Source organism: Lynx canadensis, chromosome A2 (genome assembly GCF_007474595.2).
Source record: "Lynx canadensis isolate LIC74 chromosome A2, mLynCan4.pri.v2, whole genome shotgun sequence".
In the NCBI taxonomy this organism is placed as follows: Eukaryota; Metazoa; Chordata; class Mammalia; order Carnivora; family Felidae; genus Lynx; species Lynx canadensis.
In genome coordinates this window covers 9,545,892-9,570,619 of record NC_044304.2, presented here as the reverse complement: position 1 = coordinate 9,570,619, position 24,728 = coordinate 9,545,892, and the positions used below count along the sequence as shown (strand labels likewise).

At 51.9% G+C, this 24,728-nt stretch overlaps 1 protein-coding gene across 2 annotated transcripts; it reads left to right on the top strand.

Annotated features, from left to right (window-relative positions):
* Positions 1–36: 36 nt before the first annotated feature.
* Positions 37–24,701, top strand: BRME1 (break repair meiotic recombinase recruitment factor 1). Of its 2 annotated transcripts, none has more exons than XM_030301894.2 (11): positions 37–94; positions 391–454; positions 897–948; positions 5,065–5,242; positions 8,434–8,515; positions 8,755–8,865; positions 12,731–14,035; positions 17,112–17,222; positions 17,465–17,553; positions 19,611–19,703; positions 23,548–24,701. In XM_030301894.2, exons 1-11 carry the CDS (start codon positions 63–65, stop codon positions 23,552–23,554), a joined length of 2,124 nt encoding a protein of 707 aa, XP_030157754.1. In that variant the 5' UTR covers positions 37–62; the 3' UTR covers positions 23,555–24,701. The 2 variants fall into 2 exon arrangements, with proteins under 2 accessions (XP_030157754.1, XP_030157747.1); XM_030301887.1 differs by lacking the exon at positions 23,548–24,701 and adding an exon at positions 19,945–20,700.
* Positions 24,702–24,728: the final 27 nt, after the last annotated feature.

The following is a 24,728-nucleotide window of genomic DNA, read 5'->3' as shown; positions in this document are numbered from 1 at the left end:
CGTGCGCGCGCGTGCGGGGGGTGCGGGTGCTGCCATCGCGCCTGCGCACGGCGGTGCCGTGAATGCGCGGGAAAGAGGTGGAGCGCGCGCGCAGGTGTGAGGGGCGGTGTCCGCCGCGCGGTTCGCGGTGTCGCGCGGCCACCTGCAGGCTCTGGCCTCTCCTGGCGGCCCGGGTCTGGACATTCCATATTTTTAGGTGGCTGGGGTAGGGTTAGTGTGGGTCCGGCCCCCGGAAGTCGGGCCCACAGCGCTCGGGCTTCGGGCCTTCTCCGCCCTTTCCCCCCCCCACAGTCAGCGCCAGACCCCCGGCCTCCGTGAGGGCCAAGTTTTGCCCTTCATTTTCTCAGAAAATTCTAATGCAAGTAATTTAACCGAGTTGTTCCCCGACAGATCCAGGCAGACCTACCCAGTTCCTGATAAGGACAGAGGGACCTTGACAACTTCTGTGGCCCAGGTCGGTGTCGACTTGTCTGGACGGCCCCAGGCATCCCCCACAGGGCTCCCTGACCCTTTGAAGGGCCCCAGGTGGCTCCTTCCAGGGTCCTCGGGTGTCCCTGGAAGGGCCTCCGACCAGAGCGGAGAGGGACGGGGCTTCCCATGTTCTGTCCCGACGTGGGGACTAGAGCCGTGTCCCCAGGGCTTCCCAGGCGGGCGGGCGGGCCGTGGCCTGAGGTGGCTGTGACTCCCCCCCAACCATGTTCCCTCGGGGCCCAGCTTGACCTCCCCCCCACCCCCCCCCCCGCTCCCGTCCCCCCCACCCCCTGCCCCCACCCCGCATCCCGGCAGCCTGATGGGCCAAGGTGCGGGGAGGGTGGCTTCTGCCCTCAGCCAAGGTCACTGGGGCTGTACCCAGGGGCGAGGACTGCTTACAACGATGGGATTGTGCTCATTTTCAGATTTCTCAAAGGAGGGATAAAATGACCAAGAGGAAAAAGCTTCGGACTTCAGGTATTTGGACACTCAAGTTGACACGTCTTTATTGCTGCTTCCGGTTACAGGAGGATGTGGGCCTGTTTGTTGTAGAAATGCTAACACGACCCCGCCAAGCCCCTGGGCGGGGGGAGTGACTTCATACGAGCTGGTGAGAAAAGGATGAATTGTGGAAAGTGCATATGGTAAAAAAAAGTGAGAGCTTTCTGGAGTTTCCTCCACCCTCGGGTGGGATCCCACAAGCTTAGGGCAGGGGTGCGCTCTCTCTCAGAGACAACCTGTGAATAGAGCTACAAGGTCTTTTTTTTTTTTTTTTTTTTTTAACATTTATTTATTTTTGAGACAGAGACAGAGCATGAACGGGGGAGGGGCAGAGAGAGAGGGAGACACAGAATCGGAAACAGGCTCCGGGCTCTGAGCCATCAACCCAGAGCCCGACGCGGGGCTCGAACTCATGGATTGTGAGATCGTGACCTGAGCTGAAGTCGGACGCTCAACCGACTGAGCCACCCAGGTGCCCCGATGTTTTGTTTTTTTTTTAACGTCTATTTTTTTTTAACTTTTTAATTTTTTTTAAGTTTATTTATTTTTGAGACAGAGAGAGACAGAGCATGAACGGGGGAGGGGCAGAAAGAGAGGGAGACACAGAATCCGAAGCAGGCTCCAGGCTCCGAGCTGTCAGCACAGAGCCTGACGTGGGGCTCGAACTCATGAACCACAAGATCACGACCTGAGCCAGAGTCAGACGCTCAACCGACTGAGCCGCCTGGGTGCCCCCAACTACAAGGTCTTTGATATACTACAGGGTCATCGGTTGGTGGCTAAGTGTTTTACTCTGGAACCAAAACCCTGGGTTGAGGGCAGCCTGGGTGGCTCATTCTGTTGAGTGTCCAACTCTACATTTTGGCGCTGTGCTGGGATTTGCATGGAGCCTGCTTGGGATTCTCTCTCCCCCTCTCCCTCTGCCCCTACTCTGATCGCGTTCTGTCTCTCTCTCTCTCTCTCTCTCTCTCTTTCTCTTTCTCTCTCAAGACAAACAAACGTTAAAAAAAAAAACCTGGGTTCATCCCAGCTCTCATGCTTGCCCTGTGATTGCAGATGACTTACTTTGTGCCTCAGTTTCCTCTTTCTGTAAATAGAAGATAATAAAGGCACCTACCCTGTCCATTCAAACAATGATTCTCAACCTGGTGGGAGGATTTTTTGCTCCTCGGAAGACACTGGAAATGTCTACAGACATTTTTGGTTTTCACAACTGATACATGTGGGGAAGGTGGCAGGGACTGGCATTTAGTGGGTTGAGGCCTGGGATGTGCTCAAAATCCTAGAATGCGCAGGACAGCCCCCCACAACACAGAATGATCTGGCCTCAAATGTCAACAGTACCGAGATGGAGAACTCTGCCCTAGAGCTCACATGTGGATTAGTATTTGTAAAGCACAGAGGATAGACCCTAGGTATACACAAGTGTATGCTGCTGTTATGATTCTCCCCCCAGACTTAAAAAAAAAAAAACAAAAAAACAACAACAAAAAAAACCTTCATTCTAAAGTAATTTTGGTCTTACAGAAAACTTGCAAAAATAGTTCAGGGTTCTGTCTACCCTACCTCCAGCTTCCCACGAGGTTAATGTCCAACAAAACCACAGGACAACGATCAATCATAATATTGCGTAAGAAGCCAAGAAATGAACCTCGCTACACTACTTGTTCCAAACTTTCCTATATATACGCTAATATAGTGTTTTCACTGGAAAATAGAATCATCACACATATCGATCTATAATCTGTTTTTTGCTTTATGGGATATCACATCCTCTTTACTTGTCAACCTACATATACGTTTCTTCACTTGAAAAGAAAAATACCCAACATTACATGGTATAGCACCACCTCCCTGTCATTGTCTAAGATAACTTAAACCTCGTAGAAGTTTAGAAATGATTACTTACTGGCTAATGAGCATAGGGAGTAGCACTCATTTCCCGCCCCACCCCCCCAACTATGTGGGACGAAAATTAGCAACGGACTGAAAATGTTTTGTGTAGAAATGAGCAACAGGCTGCTTGGAAACACAGGAATTTCACTGACCTTGGAGGCGGAAGCTGGGGACAGCCAGGCCCACCCACAGCATGTCATTTGGGGCCTCTCTTGGCAGTGGCCTCCCTAGCTCGGTGGACCCCAGGCTGGCCCAGGACAGCTGTTTCTGTGTGTCCTGGAAGGGGTGGGGACAGGAAGAGGATTCTGGCAGGTGGTGAAAGAAGCCCTTCCCTCCCAACGTCTTTGGCCTTTGGCGTTGAACATAAGGTTCTGCCTTAGTTTTTCTTAAATTAGTCCTGTGGGGATAGATCACAGGAAGGAAATGGGAGGCTCTTCACTTCTGTTGATATTTTTGTTTTTTATTTGGTACACATGTCCATTGGATGAGTAAAGCGAGCTGGTGTTTGGGCATCGTAAGAAACCAAATAAACAAAGCTGCTCGATTTTGCCTTTTTTGGCAGACCACAGGGTGGGAATATGCTTGTGTGAGAAGCATTCGTTGGAGCCTTGCTAGTCTAAGTACAGCACTGGCGCGGGCACCTAAGCAGGGTGCACCGGCAGGCGGGGCAAGGATGAGATCAAAGGGTGCTGCAGACTCAGGTCCTGCCCTCATGACCCTCAGGGTCTAGGCAGGGGAGAAAGAAAATTGCTTCTCGCCGGGAGCACTAATTCAAATACACAGCAGTAAGGTAAAGTTCTAAAAGGGTACACGTGAACCATAACAGAATCAAAAAAATTACAGAAAAGTCACAGTGGTCTACTGGAGCACAAACAGCCAAGTGAATGCTAACGAGGACCCTCGTGATAGATGTGGGGGATGGGGGGCTCATTCAGTGGGTTTACTTCTAGCTGAGGTTGGAAAGGATCTACCTGACTGAACTCCAGAAAGACCACCTGGTTTGCCTTTTTGTTCTCACTGGTCAGAGGCACGGTACATAGTAGGTACTCAATAAATGCTCAAGTGCACTTAAGTATGCAGGCTCTGGAGTTGGACTGACTGGATCCCATTCCAGATTCCTTGGCCTCCAGGTGCCTCAGCTTTCTTATCTGTAAGATGGGCAGAACAGTGGGATCCTGCCTCAAAGTTTTATCATAACATACCCAACTTCTCAGGATAGCGTCTGTCATGGAGTTGTCTAGGTTCAACCTTTATCATTTGTTTTTTGAATAAATGAGTAGGTTGGGGCCAGGTTTGGAGAGGTATTACAAGTCAGCCACTACTGGCAGTTTCCGTGTAAGGGTGTTTCCTTCATTCAGCAAATAGGTGTTAGGCTCTTAATTGCTTTCAGTGATGGGGAAGGTATTGCAGATATTCAAGGGGCCGAGGAGCAGCTGAGATGTCACCTCCCTAGCACTCGATAACTGTAGGTCCCAGTTTTCCCAGGATGGATATTCTGCAGGCATCACAGAAAACTAGAGTGGTACATAATCTAGTCCTATCAGTGTTTCCTGGTGGTGATCTCTGTTTTACACGTGTGTTTATTTGATCATGTACCAAGTATTTATTGAGCACCAGTGGTATACTAGATGATCTTCTAGGCACTTGAGACTCAGTAGAGAGTGAGATAGACCCCTCTTTGTATGGAGCAGGTTGTATTGAGGGAGACAGAAAATAACCAGTACATCAGATACTGGCAAAAAAAAAAAAAAAAAAAAAAAAAAAAGCCGTGAAGTGAATGAAACAGACCATGGGTCTCTATAGGGGGTGCCCTATAGAGAAGTCAGGGATGGCCCTCTGCAGGAATATTTGAGCTGAGACTCAAGGAAGCCAGTACACATCTCTCCCCACTTTCCCAGAGAGACAGGTGGCTGGACCAGGTTGTCTTATGTAGTTTGGTGCCAGGCCACATCAGGATTTGGTCTCAGTCATGACCAGTCCTTAGGTAAAAAGCCTTTGAATCCCATGGCTACCTAAGCTCCTAGACAAGGCTCCATCCCATCTCTCTCTCCAGGCTAGTGTCAGAGCAAGGGTTTCCTGCTCTTGGAACAAGCTTGTTCATGTTGCGGCAGTGGCCCTGCCATGTTGGTTGTCAGCCGTGGAAGTGCCTGCTCCCTGTACCTCCCATCCCTTCATTTTCCTTTCTCTCTAAACTAGGTGGAGAAGGAATCCGTCCTCCAAAACTCCCAAAGAACCCAAGGCTAGGAGACTCTGGCAGGCCCCCCCAGAGTTCTGAGTGGGGCTGTTTGTGTCTCCCTGAAGCGTCAGAAGGCAGATCAGGACCTGTTCCCTCTGCCGAACAGAGGACAGAGGAACCAGTACAGGCAGCCTCCAGGTAGGTGGCTTGGAACATTCCAGCAAGCCTTCCCACCAACAGTGGGCACAGCACAGCCGTCCAGTAGGCAGGATGCAAAAGCGTGGGGACAACCATGACCCATCCAACGCCACGCCTCCCTCTGCGGGTTCAGGGCCCCTCAGGTTGCTTCTCAAAGCCATTCCTAGGACTCTCCTTTCCAGAGAGAAAGGTTGATATTTTAACCACGGGCAAGGAAAACCTTGAATGTTTCAAGGTCACTTGGTAATAGAATGCATCTTGTCCTCTGCTGGTCAAATCCATGTTTATCCCACATTCCTTCTTAACCAAGAAAGGATCGATGGAGTTGTGGGTCTGCGAACTAATAAGCCATGAAAGGGGATGGCAAATATTATGTGCCAGACAGTGTGCTAATAATAAACAGTTTACGTCTGTCTGTTCGTTTAATCCTCGTGGCTATGTGAGGTAAGTTTTTATCCCTGTGTCACAGGTGAGGACTCCGAAATTTCAAGAAATCAAATGGCTTACTTGCCCAAGGCTACTGAGCTCGTGCAGGGCAGGCTGGGGTCTGGCTGTGTCTGGCTCCTGTGTTCCTAACCACCATGGTTTCCCAGCTTCCTTATTTTTATTTTCAGGAATATGTAATTAAGCACAATGGGGGAAAAAGAAAGATCTGGAGCATAGTCTATTCATGGGGTTAAACCACATGTAACTACAACAAAGTAGAAAGGGTTAGCAGGAGTTAAGAGGAGGATTCCTGCTACCAGAAGTCTTCAAAGAAAGTATCATGGATCAGTGTACCAAATTTTCTGAGTAAACAATTGCGGCACATGGTCTGACCAACAGAGCTGTTTTTGGCGGTGGGGGCTGTGTGGTCGCAGGTCATTGCAATCTTAAGACTAAAGGCAGCCCTGTGGTGTGTGGGATATGAAGAGGGGCCGCATGTCACAGCTAACCCGTTCTCCCAGACAGGTAGCATGATGTCACTGTGCTTCACGCTCCTGGAGAGGCCAGCAGGGCTCATGGGGTCCCAGGCACTGCCCACCCTACTGTCTTAGTCCATAAGAATATTCAGAACCTACAGAAGTGGGTTCCCACTCTCTTTTTTCTGTTTTTGTTTTCAGAATGTTTAATTAAGAAATACCATGTGCATAGAAGTACAACAGAAAAAAGCAAAGCCAACAAGCTTAACACATTTATGTTGAGAAATGAAATCTTTACCAGTACCCTAGCAGCCACCCAAATAATCCACTCCAATTAAAAATTTTCAAACTCTTGGGGCACCTGGGTGGCTCAGTTGGTTGAGCATCGAACTTCAACTTAGGTCATGATCTCACAGTTCGTGGGTTTGAGCCCCATGTTGGGCTCTGTGCTGACAGCTCAGAGCCTGGAGCCTGCTTCAGATTCTGTCTCTCTCTCTCTCTCTCTCTCTCTCTCTCTCTCTCTCTCTCTCTCTGCCCCTCCCCCACTCTTTGTTTCTGTCTCTCTCGAAAATAAATAAGCATTAAAAATTAAAAAAAAATTTTTTTTTCAAACTCTTGCTGTCAGTATCTAGATTTATTCTGTCTCCATAACCTCCTGACATGGTTTAAACCTGTTACTGTATCTTCGTGCTTTTTCCTGTTCCACTTGTAAAGGTGAAATCATGAAGGTTTAGTTCCAGATTTTGATTTTTTTTAACAACACATACATCCACATTTATTTCGATATAACCATAAGTCTCACAATCTTTTTAAAAAGACCTAATATTTGGGGGGGGCGCCTGGGTGGCTCAGTTGGTTACGTGTCCGACTTCGGCTCAGGTCATGGTCTCGCAGTTTGTGAGTTCAAGCCCCGTGTCGGGCTCTGTGCTGACATTGCAGAGCCTGGAGCCTGTTTTGGGTTCTGTGTCTCCCTCTCTCTCTCTGCCTCTCCCTTGCGCGCGCTCTCTCTCTCTCTCTCTCTCTCTCTCAAAAATAAATAAACATTAAAAAAAAGACCTAATTTTTTAAGGTCTTTGGGTTTATAATAAAATTGGAAAGAAGGTAATGGAGAGTTCCCATATAGACCCCTGGCCCCACACATGCGTAGCCTTACCCATTGTCATGATCACTCACCAGAGCTGTGCATTTGTTACCCAGGATGAACCCGCACCGACACAGAATAATCACCTGCAATCCACAGTTTACTTTAGAGGTCACTCTGTGTTGTATGTTCTGTGGGTTTGGGCAAACATAGAATGACATGTATCTACCATTATAATCTCATGCACAGTATTTTCACTGCCTAAAAATTCTTTGCGCTCCACCTGTTCATCTCTCCTCTCTCCAACTCTGGCCCCACGGATCTTTTTACTGTCTTCGTAGTTTTGCCTTTTCCAGAATGTCATAGCGTTTCCATCATACGATATGTAGCTTTTTCAGGTCACTTATTTCACTTAGTAACACGCATTTAAGCTTCCTCTCTGTGTTCCATGGCTTGATAGCTCATTTCTTTTATATTTTTTTTTAAATTTTTTTTTTTCAACGTTTTTATTTATTTTTGGGACAGAGAGAGACAGAGCATGAACGGGGGAGGGGCAGAGAGAGAGGGAGACACAGAATCGGAAACAGGCTCCAGGCTCCGAGCCATCAGCCCAGAGCCTGACGCGGGGCTCGAACTCATGGACCGCGAGATCGTGACCTGGCTGAAGTCGGACGCCCAACCGACTGCGCCACCCAGGCGCCCCTAGCTCATTTCTTTTAATGCCGAATAATATTCCATTGTCTGGATGCACCACGGTTTATTTATCCATTCACCCACTAAATGCAATCTCAGTTGCTTCTGCATTTTGGCAATTAATGAGTACACCTGTTTTTTCTGACATTGAGTCTTTTGCATCTGCAACTTCCTTTCTCTGGAATTTGCAGAGTTGGGGGTTAGAGTGTCATTCCAAATGTGAGATCCTATTCTGATTTCAGGAGCCAATTCCTGGGATTCTAAGGGTAAAGTGCTGCCAGAGCAGGAAGCTTGGAGTCTGGGTGTGAGACTCTGCACCCTTCTTGGCAGCCACATGTCACCCGAGGCGCAGCTCCCCTTCTCCACCCCACCCTCTGCAAGCAGGTGCTCCAGGACCTCCCTTGCAGGAGACTGAGCACTACTTTGCCTTTGGATTCATTCTGTTTGTCTTACCACGCGCACAGACAGCTTTCCAGAACTTCAGAACCACCTCTGTTTTGCCTTTCTCCACCCAGCTCCCCTGCTGAGGAAGCACAAGCTCCCGCCAGTCTCCTCGGGGAACCAGAAAAGGAGCCAGCACCCCTTCCTCTTTCCCAGGTGAGCCTGTTCTATGGCCTCATATATGTACTACAAATGCTGCCTCCCTTAAGCTGGAGTTCTTATCTCCATTCAGCATCAACAGGCTGACAGGTTGGTGAGACTGTGTGCTGGGGATGGAGTGGAGGGCAAGGACTGCATTTGAAGCTGCAAGAAAGGAACTGGTTTGGTGTTTGTTTTCTGAGACTTCATTCCGCCCTTATCTTTATTGCTGCTTTGTTCTTGTATCTGGTCCACAGAATTCAGCCAGGAGGTTTGTCCCCCAGTTTGCAAAGTCCAGGAAGACAGTGACAAGACCAGCAGAGTTGAGGGAAGAGGACCTCAGGAGTAGAACCCCTAAAATCAGCCAGGTGAGCCCGTTAGACACCCAGTAGCTGCTTGGACCAGCCTTGGCTACTGAGTTCAACCTTGGTTTTCTTTGGCATTGGCTAGACCTGCATCTGTCTGCATGCCTTTTTCAGTGCGTGATGCTACAGATGTGTGTGGAGCGTGTGCCACGCCTGTGTGAGGTGCTCAGGACAGCTGTGCCTGCACCCAAGTGGTCAAGGCCACAGCCCTTTTCCCCAGGTTGCATGATAGTAGTAAAAATGCAGAAAGACAGGGGTGCCTGGGTGGCGCAGTCGGTTAAGCGTCCGACTTCAGCCAGGTCACGATCTCGCGGTCCGTGAGTTCGAGCCCCGCGTCGGGCTCTGGGCTGATGGCTCGGAGCCTGGAGCCTGTTTCCGATTCTGTGTCTCCCTCTCTCTCTGCCCCTCCCCCGTTCATGCTCTGTCTCTCTCTGTCCCAAAAATAAATAAACGTTGAAAAAAAAAATGCAGAAAGACAATCCACATTCTGTCCCTGAACCCCTTTACTTCTTGGAAGCTTTTGTGTGGTTGGGGGTAGGGGATGGGTCTTACAGCGTACTTTCTTGTCCTTTCTACCATGAGCTCCCAGGGTGATGATGTCTCTGGCAACAGGGACCCCTACAAAAGTGAGGGATGGGCATTCCCAGCAGCCACGTTTGTAATCATCCCCAGCGAAGAACACCCGATATCCTTTAATGGGCGAAGGGCTGAACACACCATAGAGCACAACCCAGCAATGAAAGAGGAACAAACCAGTGATACACGCAACAATCTAGATGGATTTCTAGGGCGTTATGTGGAGTGAGAAAAGCCAGTCCCAAGAGGTTATATACCGTAGGGTTTCATTTACATAATGTTATTGAAATGAGAAACTTATAGAGATGGGTTGGTTAGTGTTTGCAGGGAGTTGGACCAGGGTGGGGTGGGGAGGTGAGTGTGGCTACACGTGGCAGCACGAGGGACCCTGTGTTGGAGATTTCCCATATCTTATTTGTGTGGTGGATGCACAGCCTCCACCACTGAGAGAGCTTTGTAGAACTTCATACACACACACAAACAAGCGTAAGTCAAGCTGGAAAGTCAAATAAGGTCGGTGGACTTGATCAGTGTTGGTATCTGGACTGTGATATTATACTCAAGTTATATAAGATGATACCACTGGGGGAAACTGGGTAAAGGGCGTGACGAATCTTTTTCTGCCATTTCTTTACAACTGCATATGAATCTACAATGATCTCACAAAAAGTGTAATTTAAAAACAAGAGGGGTCGGGGGGTGCCTGGGTGGCTCAGTCAGTTAAGTGTCTGACTCTTGGTTTCAGCTCAGGTCATGATCTTGCGGCTTTGTGAGTTCTAGTCCCATGTTGGGCTCTGTGCTGGCAGCGCAGAGTCTACTTGTGATTCTCCCTCTCTCTCTGTCCCTCCCCCGCCTCGTGCGATGTTTGTCTCTCTCAAATAAACTTAATAAATAAATACATACGTGCACACGTACATACAAACGAGAGGTCGGGTGCCTGGTTGGCTCAGTTGGTAGAGCATGAGACTCCTGATCTTGGGGTTGTGAATTCAAGCTCCATGTTTGGTGTAGAGCTTATTTTAAAAAAATAATATTAACTAACTAATAAAAGGGGTCTTAGCTTCACTGTCGACTGAAAATGTGCAGGAAATGCTATGTGTAACTCAGCGGCTGGTTGCCAGTGGCTTTACTGAAGCCAGACTGACAGGCCATGACCTTCAATGCTCTGATATTTGCAACACTCACCCTCCTAGAAAGGTTGGACTTGACTGATGTAGGGAGGTAACTGTGGAGGAGGCATCTCCCTCAGTGCTGATAACCGTATGGAAGAAGCATGGGAAGGGGGGGGACAATCGCTGTCTATAGGGTGCCCTTGGATACAGACCTCAGTCCCTACCTATCAGATGTAATTACTTGTAGTCCAGTTTGAAAGAGTTGATGGCATGGTTGTGAGAGGAAGGGAGGTGATGGGTCGACTCCAGGGTTTGGGGCCTGAATAGCTTGAAGGATGGAGTTGCTGTAGTTGAAACAGGGAGCCTCTGAGGGCATACTCAGGAGCTGGTGTCGGTCATGTGACATTGGATGTCACCAGGAGATACCAGAGGGAGATTCCAGATACCAGTGTCTCGAGTTGGGGGAGATCCAAGGGCTGCAGTGATTCTGCAGGTTTAGGTCTGAATGCCTGGATTGAGCTGCCATCTACCTAGGGGACAATATCTATCTACGTCCCAGTCAGAACCCTCTTTCCCACCCTGTTCTGGTCATCTCTGTCTCCGTTAGGGACATTTCGCTTCTCCCTCTCTCTTTTAAGTTTTTTTTTTAGTGTTTGTTTATTGTGAGAGAGAGAGCGGGAGAGGGGCAGAGAGAGAAGGAGAGAGAAAGAATCCCAAGCAGGCTCTGTGCTGTCAGCATAGAGCCTGATGCAGGGCTTGAACCCACAACCGTGAGATCATGACCTGAGCCAAAACCCAAGAGTTGGATGCTTACCCGATTGAGCCACCCAGGCAACCCATCTCTCTTTTAAGTTTTTTTTTTAAATGTTTGTTTATTTTTGAGAGAGAGAGAGAGAGAGAGAGAGACAGAGTGCAAGTGGGGGAGGGGCACAGAGAAGAGATACAGAATCTGAAGCAGGCTCTAGGCTATGAGCTATCAGCACAGAGCCTGATGTGGGCTTGAACTCACGAACCCACAAGATCATAACCTGAGCCAAAGTCAGATGCTTAACTGACTGAGCCACCCAGGTGTCCCTTAAGTTTTTATGTTGAAATAATTATAGGCTCATAAAAAATTGCAAAAATGCTATGGACCCAAGTGTCCACTGATAGATGAATAAACAAAATGTTGCATATCCATACAATGGGATATTATTCAGCCTTAAAAAGCAAAAACATTCTGATAAAGGCCACAACATAAATGAAACTGGGCAATATTATGCTGAGTGAAATAACCCAGCCACAAAAGGATAAATACTATAGGATTCCACTTACAGGAGGTCCCTAGAGAAGTCAAATCCATGGAGGCAGAAAGTAGACGCTCGATGCTTGGATGCCCGGGGCTGGGAGACAGGGATTAATGGGGACAGAATTTCAGCTTGGGAAGATGAAAAGAGTTTTGGAGATGGAAGGTGGTGACGGTTGCACAACAGTGTACATGTATTTTATGCCACTAAACTGTATACTTACTGATTAAGATGGTGAGTTTATATAATGAGTATTAGACCACAACTGAAAACAAAAACAGTACAGGGGCGCCTGGGAGGCTCAGTCAGGTAAGCGTCCGACTTCGACTCAGGTTATGATCTCACAGTTCTTGGGTTCGAGCCCCGCATCGGGCCCTGTGCTGACAGCTCAGAGCCTGGAGCCTGCTATGAATTCTATGTCTTCCTCTCTCTCTGCTCCTCCCCTGCTCATGCTTTGTCTCTCTCTCTCCTTCAAAAATAAATAAAAACATTTAAAAATAAAAAAAAAAAAAGAAAAGAAAACAGTACAGAGAGGTCCTTGTGTGCTCTCCTCCAGTTTCCTCCAGTGGTAACATCTTCTAACTAGTATCCATTGCCAACACCGGTCAGTTGACGTTGACACAATCCACAGGCCCCTTGATTTTTATATCCTTGATCTGTCCAAGAGCCTCCATGTGCCCAGTGTTGGTGGGAAGAAGGAGCTGATGGAAAGAGGGATTCCTCTGCTTCTGGTCCCCATTCCAGCCCCTGGCTCTAACTACGCCCAGCACTGGTACTGAATGGTACTGGGTGCACCATGTGTAACATCTGAGACTTTGTACAGGTATAGTTACAACTAGAAAAAATTTTAGTTGATTATTGAAGGCTCAAGGCTGAGTCTTTTACTCTCCATAGGAAACACCGCCAGGGCCCGGTAGCCAACAGGCCAGAAGCCGACTGCAAGAGGAGTCACTAGGGCTTGCTTCCTGGGAGGCCAGGGAGCTGGGAGCCCAGACCCAGGTAGACAGCACTCACGCTGAACACAGAGACCAAAACCCCATGACACCTGTGCCTGGAAGTGGGGATTCTCCGCCCTCGGCTTCCACCAATGTCTCTCCAGAACGGGGGATGGTACCCTTGGCCTCAGAGAGGGCCAGCCAGGACCACCTGTCGGAGCAAGGAACCAACACACCGGATGGTGAAAGCAGGAAGGGATGTTGGGTTCTAGGCTATCATGGCCAGAAAGGGCTCCTGCTGAGCAGTGATGCTGAAGAGAAGGAGCCAGACCGAGGAAGCCTCCAGGAAGCAGGTGTCCAAGGGGGAGCAGAGGCTGACCTGCCTGAGGGGCACAGAGGAAAAGGAGACCGTGTCCTGGGTCCCTCCTCCACTCAGGGCCCAGAGCCCGGATCTGCAGACCAGGCCCTCTCTGACCCCATGCAGATACCCAGCAAGACTAGCAGGGAAGCAGAACAGAGCTGTAGTGGCCCAAGTCATTCCTCCCTTGGGACCGTTGTCATCACAGACAGGAGGACAGACCCCACTGAGCCAGAACGGAGGGCTCCAGAGGTGGCCAAGCCAGATGAACAGGCCAACACCAGGGCACCTTCCTCTCCCAGTGGGAAGGCCCCTGATGGAGGCCACAGTGGGGTCCTGCTCAGCTGCACACTTCTCACTGGGGAGACAGGAGGCAGAAGGGAGGCAAGATGGGAAGACAAGCCCCCTGGCAACATCCTGGGGGGCCCTTTAGGCTCCCTGGCTCTGGATCGCAGGATAAAAGAGCCCATAGTAGGTGCTGGAGATTCCAGTCTTCTAGCCTCAGAAGTGGGCCCACCTGTTGATCAAACAAGGGCGCCTGGCCTGGATGAAGAGGGACTGGGGGGGATATGTGCACTGCCTTTGCTGTTGCAGCCTGAAGGTGAAAAAGCAACTGAGTTAAGGAGCCAGAGCCCTAAAGAAGACCTTGACTGGTTCAATCTGTCTCTTGGAGCCTTTGCTCCTCCAGTGCACAGAGAAGCAGTGGGTGGCCCTTCCCAGGAGACCAGGGCCTGCCACGACCACCCAGATGCCCCTGAAGATCCCACAGGCTGGTCTGAACCCCCTCCTGGCTCTGCAGACCAGGCTCTCTTGGGGGAGTCTCCAGCCATGGAACCTCACTTCCTGCCAGACAGCCAGATACGGGATGCCCTAGAAGTCCCTGACCTTGCAGCCTCACCTGAGCAGGTAAGAGTTTCCCCACATGATAGCCAGACCATCCCAAGATAGGTGTCAAGTGGCCATGAGCCCTGTCACAAACCACCCACCGGTGGGGAATTTGGGGTGTGTGGTCATCTGTTTATACAGCACACGGGTCTAGGCGAATGAGGTTTAGCTTCAGTATGTATGGAGTCAGTGATTTTCCAGATAGGACAGTCCTGCCTTTCTGTAAGGAGTTTGTGTGGGAACTGCAGAGCCCCCGGCAGTGACACACATGCATTCCGTCAGCCCAGGCAGAGTTGATGGAGGTCCTCCATTCCTTGACTGGAGCCCCCAGGTGTGCCCACCCTCTCCACGCTTCAGGGCCTGGCCCTGGCTGCAGGTTTCTGAAGGATATAAAGAGGATGCCTGAAGCCTTGAGGGTACCTTTGAAAAAGCCAGTGTTGTCAAAGCTGGGCATGGGGGAGAGGACTTCAGTCTGCAACTGAAAAGAGCCTTTGCCCATCTTAAGGGTCGTTTCAGGGTCCTGATATGAATTTTTTTTCCAAATATATACAAGAATTTTGCTTTCCTGCTGGAATTCGTAGGGACTTTCTTTCCTTCAGGGATCTGCCTGCCCAACAGGCAGTGGGAGAGCTGCCCCAAATCACCTTTCCTGGCTACTGAGCCTACACCGGCCATTGGCATTCCACCTGTCTAGGGCAGGTGGCAGCCTTGCTTCGGCCCCACCCCCAGGGAGGCACCACATCCCTGACCACTGGCACACCTGAATCTGGGCTAAGTGCTTTGTGGTCACACCCTGGAAGGTAGGTGGTTCTCTTTCCACACACTGGGTGTGGATAAGAGGCTGAAGGAGGTTGGGCACCTGCCCAAGGTGAAGCAGCTGAGTGAAGCAGGCTGGGTCTGTTCCCAGGTTGGCCTGATTCTGCAGCTGTGCCTGTCCTGGAACACAGAACCCAGCTTGCTTCACAAACATTGGCCTCTGTTTCTTCGGCTGTTATGTTGAAATGTTTAAAAAATTAGTTCAGTTACATGCTTATCAAGAGCCTGCTCTTCCAGGAGTCAGCACATCAGGCGTGGTGCCTGCCCCTGTGAGGTTTGTGGTTGTACTGTTCCCACCTGCCTCTCCCAGAGTAAACATTTTGTACCGTATCATTTCAGCACTTAAAGAGTTTTTTTATACAATATGGCCCCGAAACACAAGCCTAGTATTTCATCTGGTGCCTACCTGAAGAAAGCCAGCTGTTCCAGCCACAGAGGGGAATGTGGCTGGGTTGAGCAAATGTGAGTCTCCAAGGTGCTGCCTTCCCAGGGGATGGCCAAGGGTCATCTTTGGCCCTTCACCATGTTTACCTGCAAGGTAGCTTCAGACCAGGCCCCAGGTGCCACCCATTTCTCAATCACCAGATGAGTAAGATCATGGAAAGCCAATCGCCGTGCAGTCCACTCATAACGTTTGAAGACAAGTACCTGGGATAGATGGGCGTTCAGCTCCTGGCACAGCTGAAATTTTATAATTGAAGCCCCATCCCTTGAAAAATACAAACCCCTCCCTTGGAAAGAAGAGCAGTCTAAGTTACCCCCAGTCTCTGGCTGCTGGGCAGTGGCTAAAGGAGCAGTTGGGCTATCTAGTGGCATCCAGCAGGCAAAGAGCAAGCCCTTCCTGATCGGCCACCAGTGACTTTGGGCTTTGAAAACACCAAGGAATCTGCAGTGGTGGGACCCAGCAGACAGCCGGGGTGGTCAGACCTGACAGGCCCCCCAGGGGCGGAAGCGCTGCCCTGACAAGGCTGCTGACGCCTGGGCACGTTTCGTTTAGATAATGGGCGTTCCCAAACAAGTTGGGGCGACCCCGGCACAGGCAGGTTCCCACGGAAAGCTTCTGGATGGGGCCCAGCAGGAAGGCTGCGTGGACAGGCACACTTGGGAATAGAGTGCAGGTAGATGGAGAGAGTGGCAGCAGCGGCCTGCCCACTGTCCCTCACGGTGGCACAGCCATGAGCACTGCTTCAGAGGAGGCAACTCGGGGTGTCCCAGAGGTTACACAGCAATGACAGAGCAGTTTCAAACCCAGGTCTCCTCACAGGAAACTATGGTGTTTTCTTCTCATAGTAGCTCCCTTAGGATGTAACACTCCCCACAGAGACACTGGGGCCTCTGTAGGCCACTGCCACGTAAGCCACTTAAAAAAAGCTGATTCCAAGTCCCTCTAGGGTCCTAGAGTGGTGGCCTCCAGCACATTCTGGAGGAGAACTGCCCTCACTGTGTCAAACATTCACAGAACCCTGGTGGAGGCAGTAGTACCTGTCAGGAGGGAGAATATTCCTCATGGCCAAGAACAGCACAGTGAGTTGAGTGAACATGTGATGCCAAGTTGTATTTTAAGCCACAGAGTCACTTACATGAAAGTCAACCAGATGCCTGGGAGATAACTGGACGGGCTTCCCAACTCGGCACTGCTGGCATTTGGCCCCAGATAGTTCTGTGTGGTGGGGCTGTCCTGTGCACTGTAGGATGCTGAGTGGCCCTCCTGACCTCTACCCACAGCATGCCTGTAGCACCTTCCCCAGTACCAAAGTGTGCTGACCAGCGTGAAGTGCCTAGGGGTGATCCTCCCTGGTGAGAGCCGCTGGGCTACAAGCAGCTCTTCACGTCTGTTCCTTGGGATTCAGGGACATTTGCAGCTGTAAGCTGTAGCTCAAGCACTTCATCCCATCCCCCACTGCTGTCAGGAGAGAGGGGCTCGGCTCTGAAAGGATGTCTTTTGGAATGGGTCCTGTCTTACTCTAGGACTTTGGTCCCCCCAGAAGAGGCCCTGGGCCGGCCACTCTGCCCCAGCCTCTTTGCCTCTTTTCAGAGGGACATATGTCACCTCCATGATTGAGCCTGACATTTTCCATGAAAGTTAAACCACCGTTGACATTTAGAAACTTAAGCTTCTCAGGGTTATCTGGCTTTCTCCCCATTAATTATAAATTTTCCCTTAAAATGTATTTGCAAAATCTCTCCCTGACATGAAACCTGGCTGACCTCTTCCCCTCAACACCAGATGCCCACCTCGCCCCAGTCACCATTACTGGGGGTCTTCTCTGTATCTTTCCAGATACTGCAGGATGAGCAGGAGACAGTGCTACACCTCAGCCATCAGAGACAGAGCCAACTGCCAGCACAGATCAGCCCTTCAGAAAGCACAGGCCCAGCAGGGGACACCAAGGTCAGGCCCCACATTGCCCTGTCTGTTCTTTTGGAATGGGGAGGTGGGGAGAGCAGCTGGGGCTGGCGGCCCCCGGGTCTAGCTGTTACGGCATCCCGTCCCTTTCCTACACCACTGTTCTGCAGGATTCTCTGCCTCCGTGTCCCTGACATGGCCCAGAGGAACCGAGAGGTCCCCTGCATGACCCTTCCCTGTGCAGGGCTCACAGCTAGGTCATTCATAGGTGTGCTCTCTCTTCACAGTTGTTTCCTCTGGGGAGCAGGCTGGACTCTCGTTGGCCTGGCACAAGCCTACATGCTGATGGAGGCCCCCTCACTGACTTCCAGCTGAGGTAGACATGATGGGGGGAGGCTGACCCAGGACCCTTGCCCCAGTACCGGTTGTCCCTAAGTGCCTGGGAGGGGAAAACATCACTGCTTTCCTGGCACTGGCGCTTCCCACATTCTCCCTCACCATAGGCCTGCCTTGCCCTGGATGGGCCTCAGTAAGGGAGCCAAGCCCCATCTTTCAAACTGTGCGTGTCCCCTGATCCCCATGAGTGGAAAAATCGTGATCATCGATCTACAGACAAACCACAGTCTCTTCCCAGAACCCCTGGGAAGGTGCCCCCAGGTCCATGGGTTGTTGTGACGTACCATGTACTTTTTGTGGAGAGAAGTTCTAGAGCTTTCCCTAAATCTCTAGAGGGGAAGAGGACCCAGACAGGGCTGAGAACCGTTGGCCCATGTGACCTTGGGGTCTGTCCCCACTCTGGCACCTTCTGGACCTCCAGGGTCCCTGACTGGTCCCATCTCCTCACTTGGCTCTGTGCCCTAAGGCAGGCCACTTTCTCCCTCCTGCAGGCCATGGAGTGTGTGTGTGTGTGTGTGTGCGCGCACGCGCGCGTTGGGGGGGTCCTCTGTCTCTACCCCAGAGCCTTTCACAGTCCCATCACCTCCCTTTGTGTCCTTTCTCCCCACCCTGCCAGGCGCTAACACTGAGCCAGTCCTCTCCTGTTACCTTGTACTTGAACTGGCCTCTCTGCAGAGGCTGCAGCTTATCGATTATTCATGGCCAAGTTTCTGTTTCTGGCTGGCAAGTGTGGAGGAGGGGTGAGAGACACAGCCCTTGGCAGAATTTGTCTCCTTCCTTTTTCTCCTCCTCCCCCTCATCCTCAGGATAGAGGTGGCCACGTTCCCACCTCTTACCCATGCATAACATCTGTAAATAGTACCTGTTGTACCACTTGTTGCCCCCCACACACACACACACACACACACACACACACACACACACTGCAAGGGGATCAGTGGCAGTTTAGTCAAAGTGGCCTTACTATTGCTTGAGCAAAGAGGAGAGAGATTCATGTTGTGAATCTCCAGTGGCCTCTGATATGACCCACATGGATGACTGGAAGCCCCAGGCAGGTCATGGGTCTGGTTCAGTGTCCTGTGGCTGAGTGGGACGTGCAGAGGCTAAGGCAAGCCAGCTCAGGGTGACCGAAGCGGGTGGGGCAGAACTGGAGTTCCCACAGTGACAGCCCGGCAGACACTGCTAAGCTGGGGTGTGGGAGGATTTAGAAACAGCTGTTGGCTCGAGTCCAGGAGGGCAGCCCACTGCCCACACCCGCAGGCCACATGTGTTAGATACAGTGGGTGCTGTGGTGCATCTACCCTTCCATAGATACTAATGCCATCCAGTGCCAGCTCTTCCAGGAATTGCTCTGGGCATGGGGGAGGCCATGTGGGACAAAACACAAAACTTCCATCTGGTGGGGGTGGGAGGGTGAGAGACCAGCAAATTAGTCAGATGGTGAAGTGTTGAGAAAAACACTGTGAGGAAGGGGTTAAAAATTTACAGTGGTGATCAGGGAAGGCCCCCTCCCCCCACCAGGAGGAGATATTTGGGAAAGAACATTCCAGGGCCCTAAGAAGTGCTCAGGGAACAGCCAGGAATTCAGTGTGGCTGGAACAGGGGGGGAAGGGAATGAGAATGAGGGGATGGGGTCTGGAGGTGCTGGCAGATGGTGCAGGGCTGCAGGGAGGGGCACTGGGCCCGACCCGGTTTCCATTTTCACAGCCCACCCCACCCCAGCACTGAACGGGGGACAGGCTGTAGGGGCAGGAACTGGGGGCCAGGGAGGCTGTGGCAGCTGTGCAGACAAGGACCAAGGTGGTGGGGAGGCGGCTGGATTCTGAGTGTGCTTCTCATGGTACAGCTAGCCAGGTTGGCCATGAGGGCTCTGCCTGTGGTGGCTTCGTATCTGTAAAAGGTGTTAACATCCAGAGAAGACCGCTCCAGGCCCAGCAAAAGCCCCCAGAACAGACTTTGACAGAGCTGTCCAGTGAGGTCTGGACATCCCTCCCTTCACATGATCCCTACACATGTCATCCCTCCCTTCCCCCCCAGGACATGTGTAGGGATCAAAGCTTGCGAAGCTGCCAGGATGGAGGACGCAACAGACACCGTGCGTGGCCTTGTCGTTGAGCTCTCCAACCTGAAGTAAGCATTGGGCAGGGATCCGTGGATGAGTGGGGTGGGAGGGGTGGCAGAGGGGAAGGGCCTTGGAGGGTGGTGGGGAGGGCCCAGTGCCAGCATCTGCCTGTGTGCGTGTCCATGATCCGTGAGTGTGTAGGTGTGTGAGCTTGTGTGGGAGAGTGAGCAGCCACTTGTGCCCAAATGAGAGGTGGGGTCCTCGCACGGACGTCTGGTGGAGCACAGCTCCTGCTGGCACTTCCTGCAGCCGGCTGATCATGAGCACCCACCGGGACCTGGAGGCCTTCAGGCGCCTCAACTACAGGAAGGCAAGGCCAGCAGGGAAAGCGCCGGCACCCTACACATCAAAGGGAGCTGGGAATCTCCCTCCAGGGGAGCGATCCTGGAGGGATTTGTAGATTACTTCCAGACCACCTCAGGAGCGCCCTGTGCGCACACTTGTGTGCAAGCTCACAGTGCCTATGCGTGTTTCCTCTGCGCTGGCCCCCAGAAGTGCCTGGTACTCCTGCCAAACAGCTGGAAACAATCCCTCAGCAGACCCCGGAAAGCCTGCAGGCCATGTGTGCCCCCTGGTTTACCCTAGAAGATGCTCCAGCGTTTCCCCAGTGGGCCCCAGAAACCTTCCCTCAGCCTACCTAGAAGTCAGCTTTCCATGGGAAACACAGGAGGCCAGGCCTCAGTCAATAGCCTCCCTTGGGAGTTGGTAAGGGAGGGGACCTGCTCCTCCCTGGGGCTGCAGCAAAGGCCAGAGGCAGGAGGCTGGAGGCTGACTGTGCCCCCAACACTCAGAAAGCCAGCTGCTCTGAGCAGGGCCTAGAGCTGCCCGGATGTTTATCTGGATTTGCAAATTTCAGTTCTTTAGCTCAGGTTATGGGAGGTTCAGAATTTGTTTCTTTCCTGGAGGAGAAAAGGGTTCCCTTTGTTGGCGGTACCTTTGTTTTTCTCCAGATTTCCATTTTATTTGTTCTGGTTAGAGCATTAATAAATGATTCCCTAGTGTGGATCTGTGACCTGTTGTTTGGGGTTTGAGGCATTTCAGTTCCTTATGTTTTGCCCACAAACCTCCCTAACCACCTCTTTCTCCTTTTACTTCTCATCCTCCCCAGGAAGGCTGGTTGGGCCACTGCCGGGCCCTGTGAATCAAGGGGTCCCCACAAGATGCTAAGTGTGTCAGTCTCCAGGAGTGGGTGGCTGTGTGTCCGTGTGTGTGTACACATCCAAGCACACACACACACCCGTATCTGTGGGGCAACAAGCCCACTGAGACATCATAGTTGATCACTCAACTGCGGAGTTGGTAGGTTCGCTTTGAGAGCTCAGATGGCCTTACCCATCCCCCAAGGAAAAAGCTGCTTCTAGGCCCCAGAATGGAAGGAGGCAGTCCTGGGGGATTGTTACTGATACAAACACAGCTAGTGTCTGCAGGTGCTGCTGTCCAACCCATTTTACAGAACACGATGCTTCAATTAAATTGGTCACCAAAAGGTTGACCAGACTGGAGACTTCATTAGTCCTTTGACCTGTGACTCCTGCACCCATTTCCTATAGTCAAGGCAGAGATCCCCTCCTACTGCCTTCTTAGACCCCAGGAAACCCCATGCTGGAGGAGAGCAAGGTGGGTCATGGTCCCCCTTCTCCTGGCTGGATGTGCAGCTTCTTCCTTGAACCTGCCTGGACATGCCCCTTCTCCTGGTACCCTGGATCTCAAGTGCCAGCAGCTCTGGCCTATACAAGGAGCACTTACAAGCAGCTGGGGGTGGCTGGGATGTTGTGTCCCCTAACGCAGTTTGAAACTCTTGGGGCTGCTAAGGAGCCTTCCTCTGGGTCTTCTTTCTCCTCCTTCCCTCCCCTCTCCAAGCAGAGGGACCAGGCTGTCCTCAAGGACTGTCTCCCATCCCCAGCCCTCCTCCTGGGTGGCCTCGGGTCCTGGTCCACGTCCAAAAGCCAAGGGCCAGAGGGGACCTGCAAAATCCAAATCCCGCTTCCACCCAACTCTGGGAGACCGTGTGAGCTAGGGATGGAACCCCAGACCCCAGGCCAGCCCTTGGCTTGGGGGAAGAATTTAGACAGACACTTGCCACCTGCTGCCCTCTGGAGGCCAGGGGAGCAGACAGGGAGTGGGGATTCCAACAAGCTCAGCCTTTGCCCCAGGAGAACTGGATCACATTACCTTGTAGGGACGGATCTCCCTCCCCTGCCCAAGCAGAGCCAAAGCCATGATGCCTTCTGCCCAAGGCCTTGGCTGGCCCAACCCCCCAGGACATATTCCCATTCTTTGCCAACCCCCTCAAGAAGTCCTTCCCTGTTCTGAAGGGTCTGGCATGTGACTTCATGGCCTTGGTTGCTAGGACATCTGTGATGACCTAAACATTCACTGAGGGCCTCCTTGGTCAGGATGATTTGGGGAGGAGGGGGAGGGACAGTCTCCTATCAAGCCCCCACCTCCAGGGTGGAGGATTCTGCCCATTTGGCATGTCAGTGTGTGAGAGATGGCTGGAAGGGAGTTCGAAAATACCAAACATCACAGAAATGGCTTCAGGGTGCTAACCGGGCAGCAAGTGCCATGCTCAGGTGCCGGGCTGTCACCCTGTGGTGCCCACTCCCATTTCTCAGCATAAAGCAAGCTCACCCCAGCGCTCCAGGATGAACCAAAATCCAAATAACAGTTGGGGAAAGTGGGGGTCAGAGTAACATGTGGGGGCTGAAAGATGCAGTGAGAATAGAAAAGAGGTGCCCCATCCCCTCTGGAGCTGTTCACACTACCTTGTCCCAAGACCTGGCCTCTTCTGACGCTGATCCATTCATAAGCATTTATTGAGTGCTGAATGGGTGGCCAGTGCTGGGGAGGGAGGGCCAGGGTGACCGACGGCCACCTCCTTCCTCATGGGGGGGGGGGGGGGCTCTTTCAGCTGTGCTCCCAGGCCCTGCTCTCTTAGCCAGGCCTCCGGGCTGGGGGAAGGGCCCAGGGGCAGGTCCTTGCAAAGTGGACCTTCCCCAAAATACATCTTCCATCCAGCTTGGGTCCCCACACCCAGGGGAAGGCAGCATCTCCATCCTCCCTGCACCAGTCTCCTAGGCAGAAGTGGAGGGACAGCAGGAAGAGGGTGAAGGTCCAGAAGACTTCCCAGCACCTTTGGAACCTGGATTTTAAAAAGCGGAGGGAAGGAGAAAAACGATAATAGGGTATGATTCAAGGCTCTCAAAGTCCTGGTTCAAACTTCAAGGCTGCCGGGGCTCTGGCGCCACCTGGGGGCCTCTCCTGGAATAGCATCCCTGTGACCGCCAGATCAGGACAGCCCAGGGTGGGACCCAGAGCTGGATACAAAGCCCAGGAACTCCCACTCTGGCTGGCTGCGCTGCCCCCTTGCGGCTGCAGGGCTCTGGGACTCCACATTTGTTACACCCAGAATGTTACATACAGGAGGCTGGCCTTTCTGCCAGTATTGCGGTGAGGGCTGCTCCACCCCACCCTCCAAACCTGGGGAGTTTTCCTATTCCCTCCCACTTAAGAAGGGAAAAAAAGCAAATTCTGAGGCCATCATTTCTATGTACCCTCGGCTTCCCCCATTTCCCAGTTGGACTTCACTGCATCTCTTGGGGAATATGGTCTTCTCCTGGAGGGACTCATCTCTTTGGACAAATGCTCCCTGCACAGCTTCTGGGGGTGAGGGTGAGATGGTCCCGCCCAGTCACTTCCCTCAAGGAGCTCACACTCTGATGGAAGAGGCCATACCCACATCGGGCACCCAGATGGGCAACAACATGGCCCAGTCAGACCTGCCTCTTCTGTTAGCCATCTTCCGCAAAAGCAATTAAAGTTGCTAAAACGATTTGTTTTAAAACCCCACAGGAGCTGAGGCCTTTCGCATCTGTAATAACTGCTGCCACGTAAACTCAAACTACACCAAGCCTGCGGCCTGCCTGGTCCCTGGCCTTCCTGCCTGGCTGGGAGCTCGTTAGAAATGCAGGTGCTCAGGCCCCACCCAGACCTGCAGAAATGGAATCCACGTTTGATGATCGCTATGGGGTGACCCATGGGGTGAGCCAGGCAGTGTGGGGCCAGTTTAGACCTCAGGGAGGCTTCAGCCAAAGCTTTCATAAACTTATGCCCCCGCTGCCCTCCTGAGCTGATCCACACACAACCTGACGTTTCCCTGGATGCTGGGTCTCTCCCTCCTTGCTACCTTGACACCTTTGCCTGGAGGACCAGCCTCCTTCCTGCCTTCTAACACTCTGAAATCTGTCCCGACAGTCCAGTCTACCACGGTCTAACATACTGTTAACATGCAGACCTGGTCTTGCCCCTTCCGTGGCTCCCTAGTACCCAAGTCCAAGATTTATAAGGCTTTTGTGCTGTTCCCCCAAGTCTCTGACACCTCTTCCACCATACATGCACACACATTCTGTCCCAGATACATTAACTTCACTGGGTTCCTGAACGAGTTCCAATGCCTGGGCCACACTTCTCAGCACTCCATCAAACTGAATTAGACTTTCAAAAGTCACTTCCCCCAGGAAGCCCTCCTGGACCCCTCCATCCGGATCCAGGTGCTTCCTCCAGACTCTCCCATTCAGCAGTCATCACACTCTCTGAAATGCCGCTCTCCCATCTACATTTTCACATCGCTGACCCAGCCCAGCACTCAGCACAAAACAGACACCCAAGCTACTTGGCGCAAGAGTGAACAAAGGAGGAGCATGAAGAAGCCAGGGTTCAGAGACGCTGAGCACTTCTCTCAGGCCACACAGCTCCTAACTGCCAAGCAGGGCTGGAGCCCCTGCTATACCTAACTGCAGATCCCACTACTAGTCCCCACAGCCTCCGCGACAGATCACCCCATGCCTGGAAAACAAGGCGTTTCCCACATGGGCCCGAAGAGGGAGAGTCTCGCCCAGGCCACAAGTTAATCCCAGCCCCAGTTTACTCACATTGGGCAACACTTCTAGAATATCGTTCTGAAGTTTCTACACAGATCGTCTCCCCCCGCCCCTCTAAAGTGGGTGCTTGGGCTAACCCCACTTCATAGAGGC